Source organism: Pinus tabuliformis, chromosome 6, assembly GCF_031772625.1.
Source record: "Pinus tabuliformis cultivar Carrire ecotype Pingquan chromosome 6, CPIR1, whole genome shotgun sequence".
NCBI classification, from domain to species: Eukaryota; Viridiplantae; Streptophyta; class Pinopsida; order Pinales; family Pinaceae; genus Pinus; species Pinus tabuliformis.
Genome location: NC_142292.1, coordinates 1,989,442,804 through 1,989,447,200, shown reverse-complemented (window position 1 = coordinate 1,989,447,200; position 4,397 = coordinate 1,989,442,804). Strand labels below are relative to the sequence as shown.

At 41.6% G+C, this 4,397-nt stretch overlaps 1 protein-coding gene across 1 annotated transcript; it reads right to left on the bottom strand.

The window, feature by feature from the left end:
• Positions 1-2,407: 2,407 nt before the first annotated feature.
• Positions 2,408-3,034, bottom strand: LOC149267207 (uncharacterized). The gene has a single exon (XM_089410492.1). It carries the CDS (start codon positions 3,032-3,034, stop codon positions 2,408-2,410), a length of 627 nt encoding a protein of 208 aa, XP_089266618.1.
• Between the last annotated feature and the right edge of the window lie 1,363 nt (positions 3,035-4,397).

Here is a 4,397-nt window from a genome sequence, read left to right as displayed (position 1 = left end):
TATGATAAGGTGATTGCTTCCAGTTGCGTAGTGTTGCTTTGAGATCTCCTTGTACCCGGCTTTCTTTTTGGCAACGAAGGATGTTTTTTTCCCATAATTTCCTACCCAAGTGGCATGTTTGCAATAGATGAGTAGCTGTTTCTTCTTCTTGTTTGCAATTTGGGCAAATAGACGGGCCTGGGAAATTTCTTTTCCAGAGGTTATCCCATGTGAGAATTCTGTTATGAGAAAGGAGCCATAAGAAGGTGGATACCTTTGGCCAAATTGATGAGCTCCAAATCTGGTCCCATAAATTATCTTTTATGATCTTGTCTTTAGTAATGATATTATAAGCCTCCCTGGTGGTGAATGTTCCTCTTTCTTCATATCCCCATCTTAGTATATGCGCTCCTGCTGCTATGGGAATTTGCCTCTTTTTTAGTTCATCAGAGAGAGATTGTTAGGTTATCTCGTATCCTTCCTCCCTTATGATTTGATCGGTCTCTTTCCATTTCCTGTATTTTTGGCTGGTTTATGAACTCCAACATTGATTGACTGTTACTGGGGGATGGGTTCTTTGCATTGGTAGAGGGAGATCATGCAAAATATCCTTGATCTTTGGGAGTTGCTGCCAAGAGTCGTCCCAAAATATTGCTGAGTCTCCACTTTTGATTTCCCAGAAGCTGTGTTGTTGTATAAGGTCCCTGTGTTGGATGGCTGAATTCCAAATTGTAGATCCAGTGCTGAGTTCCGACATACGGATTTTGTCTTCAATAGGGTTGTTGCTTGCATATTTTGCCGTCCATAGAGAGGCCCAGGGAGTATTTGGATGAGCTAACCATCGCCACCATAATTTGGCACCCATTACTTTGTTGCTGTGCTCAGGATCTCTTATCCCAATACCCCCGGCTCTTTTAGGAAGACAAACTTTTTCCCATTTAACAAGAGCCCATTTTCTGTTATGGCCCGAGTTGCCCCATAGAAAGTTGCGCTGTACATTCTTTATAGCCTTGAGAACCCATTTAGGCGCCGCCAAAAGGTAGAGGAGGTAAAGAGGCATGGATTGGAGAATAGCTTTGATGAGAACAACTCTACTGGCCATATTCAGAGATTTGTGAGTCCATAAGAAGAGTTTGGATTCGAGTTTTTCTAAAAGGTCTCTCCATGAGGAGTGCTTGAGGGCTGAGGCTATCATGGGACCGCCTAGATATTTGGAAGGGAGGCTGGCTATAGTGAATCCTAAAATACGGGCAATCGATCTTTGAGTAGACACAGGAGTGTTAAAGAAGAAAAATTGGGATTTATCTCGATTGATAAGGGCTCCAGAAGCATCCAAGAAAGTAGAAAGGATATCTTTGAAAAGGCGAGCTTCTTGGACTGATTGGTGCCCAAAAAGCATATTGTCGTCCACAAATTGCTGATGGGAGAAGGAGGGGGAATTATTGAAAGAGAGACCTCTAAGACAGCGGGAGACAATAGCAGACTTAATATTGCGGCCCAATCCTTCGGCAATTATAACAAAAAGGAACGGTGAAAGTGGATCCGCTTGCCTAATTCCTCTAGAAGGACGGAAAGTATCAGAGGGGATGCCATTCATGAGTACAGAGAAGAAAGAATAAGTTAGAAGGCTGAGGATCCATCTGGTCCATGAAGGATCGAAGCCAAAAGCATTAAGAATTTTTTGAATATACTACCAACTGATACTGTCAAAAGCTTTGGATAGATCTATTTTTAACAACATACCTGGCTTTTTAGTTTGCTTCAGAGAGTGAATTATTTCATGGGTGAGAATAATTCCATCCGTGATCTGACGGCCTTCCACATAACCGGATTGGTCTGGCGAGATAATAATACGGAGCAGAGGTTTCATCCGAGTAGCAATAACTTTTGAAACAATTTTATATATGATGTTGCAAAGAGCTATCGGTCAATACTTATCAGGCGTATTGACTTCCTCTGTTTTGGGGATAAGAGAAATAAATGTCGCATTCAGCCCAGGGTACATCCATCTTAATGCTTGAGATTCTTCAACCAGTTGCCATACTTCTATTTGAATGAGATCCCAGAAATGGTGAAAGAAATCTGAGGTAAATCCATCAGGGCCTGGTGCCTTTCCTACTTTTAATTGCTTGACAGCGCTGTCTACTTCGTGCAACTGGATTGGTTGGAGGAGAAGGAGATTATGCTCTTCGGTGATCAATTTGGGTATCTGCTGAAGTATTTTCTCTATTGCTGGAAGTCTGTCAGTACTGGGTTCTTGGCGGACCTTCTTGTAGTAGCTGAGAAAATTCTCTTCAATGCCTTCATGCGTCTCAATTCTTTCTCCTTGATCGTTTTGAATATGGGAGATGAGATTGTGCATTCTGCGTTGCACCCTAATTTTGTGAAAGAAGTTTGTGTTCTTTTCGCCATCCTTAAGCCATCTAATTCATGATTTCTGTCGCCATAGAAGCTCCTCCTGTTGAGCTCTGTTGAGAAGTTGATCTTCAATATCTTGTTCCTGTTTTGCTAGTTCCTCAGATCGTCCTTCCTTAATGATCTTTTGCTGAGTTAGCTTCATTTCCTGATTGAGAACATCCTGAACTTTGAAAATGTTGCCAAAGGTGGTATGATTCCAATGTTTGATTTCTCTTTTGAGGAATTTCAATTTTTTTTTGAAGATGGCCATTTTGGATCCCCCTGTGGGATTGAATTTGAGCCAGGTTTCTCTAACAAATTCATTAAAGTCTAGATGAGTTAGCCAGAAAGTCTCAAAACGAAAAGGGCGTTTAGTATTATTACCTGGCCGATGCCATTGGAGTGCAATAGGCCAGTGATCTGACCCTGATATTGGCAGTATGGAGGCTATAAGATCTCCTCCCAGGTAAGGCGCATTATCCGAGACTAAGAAACGGTCTAACCTTGAGGCTATATGCTGTGCTCCTTCTCTTTTGTTGGTCCAAGTGAATAGACCATTATTTGAAGGGAGATCTATTAGCCAGTTTGACTGGATGAAATCTTTGAGTAAGTGTCCATCTCTGATTCCATTATCTCTGCCGCCCTGCTTTTCCTCCATTCTTGCAATCATGTTGAAGTCTCCTTCTGCTATCCAAAGAGGGTGGTATCTGTTAGAGTTGAGTGTAGAGAGGTGTTCCAGAATCTCTGCTTTCGAATTTGTATCTTGTGGGAAGTAAACATTAGTGAGATGACCATGAGTGTTGGTTCCAATTAAATGGAAGATTGCCTAAATAAAATTCTTGTTTGCATGTATGTTACTAAGCTGTATTACTTTTGCATCCCAAAGAATTTCTAAGCCCACAGAGGCCCCTTGAGCATCAACTCCTGTGACTTGACCTTCGGGCCAAACTTTTGCCGCTATCTTTTCCAAAATTGACATGCTGCATTTGGTTTCTTGCACAAAAAGAATATTGGGTTTTTCCTGCATAAGCATGTTTTTTAAGAGTCTTCCTTTCCTAGGGATTTTCATCCCTCTTATATTCCAGGATATCAACTTCATTGAGAAGGATTAGGGTGGATGTTAAAGTACTTGGTTAGCTTCGCATATTGGCCTGACTCCACTAGCAGTTCTCCTATCTTGATGGTCCTTTCTAAGGTTGTTTTTCTTCCCCTTTTCTTACTGTCTTTTGTGATGAACTTGCCATCCCATGGGCTACCAATTTGAACCCCTAGAGAATGTTTCTTGTGCACTTTCTTTAAGACCTCTACCAGTTTGTCCACTTGCCTGTCTGGTATTTTGTCAAAGTTGTCGGTCTTGCATGCTATTTCCAGACTAAGAATGTCCAGTTCTCCTATATCAATCTTCTCAAGATCTTCTTCCATCATCTGGGTCTCTGGTAATATTTCCTCTGTCTCCTTCAGTGTCTTGGAGCTTGATTCTGGGGTATCCATTTCCATTTCTTGAGAAACCCCTGCCTGCGGGTCAGATTCAGAGATGTTGAGCATTTTGTTGGATTGAGAATCCTTTGGTTGTTGCGAAGGACCCGCTGGTAATTCTTTGATCAAGTCTTTGACCTTTTGCATTTCTTGAGCTGGGTCTTGCGTATCCAGATTGGAGAGGATCTCAAAGCTATTAGGTTTTGAGGATTTAGCTTTGTTGGCCTGATCTATTTTACCATTGGTAGTGGGTTTTTTATTACCTCTTCGACGATTGATAAATTTTGTAAAACCATGAGGTTCCTGGTTATCTGCATTTGTGCTAGTGGGCATTTTCTTGTTTAAGGGACAATCTCTGAAAAGGTGCCCAAGATTATGGCATTTCCTACACCTAAACAGAACATGTTCATAACCTATCAGTTGGATCCATTCAACATCTTCATGCAGGAGACTTATCGTATCTGGGAGAGCTTCTTTGAGATCCATATAGACGCAGATGCGGGCATATGAAGTGTATCTGCAGAGCTTTGTATCCTCAGCCACCT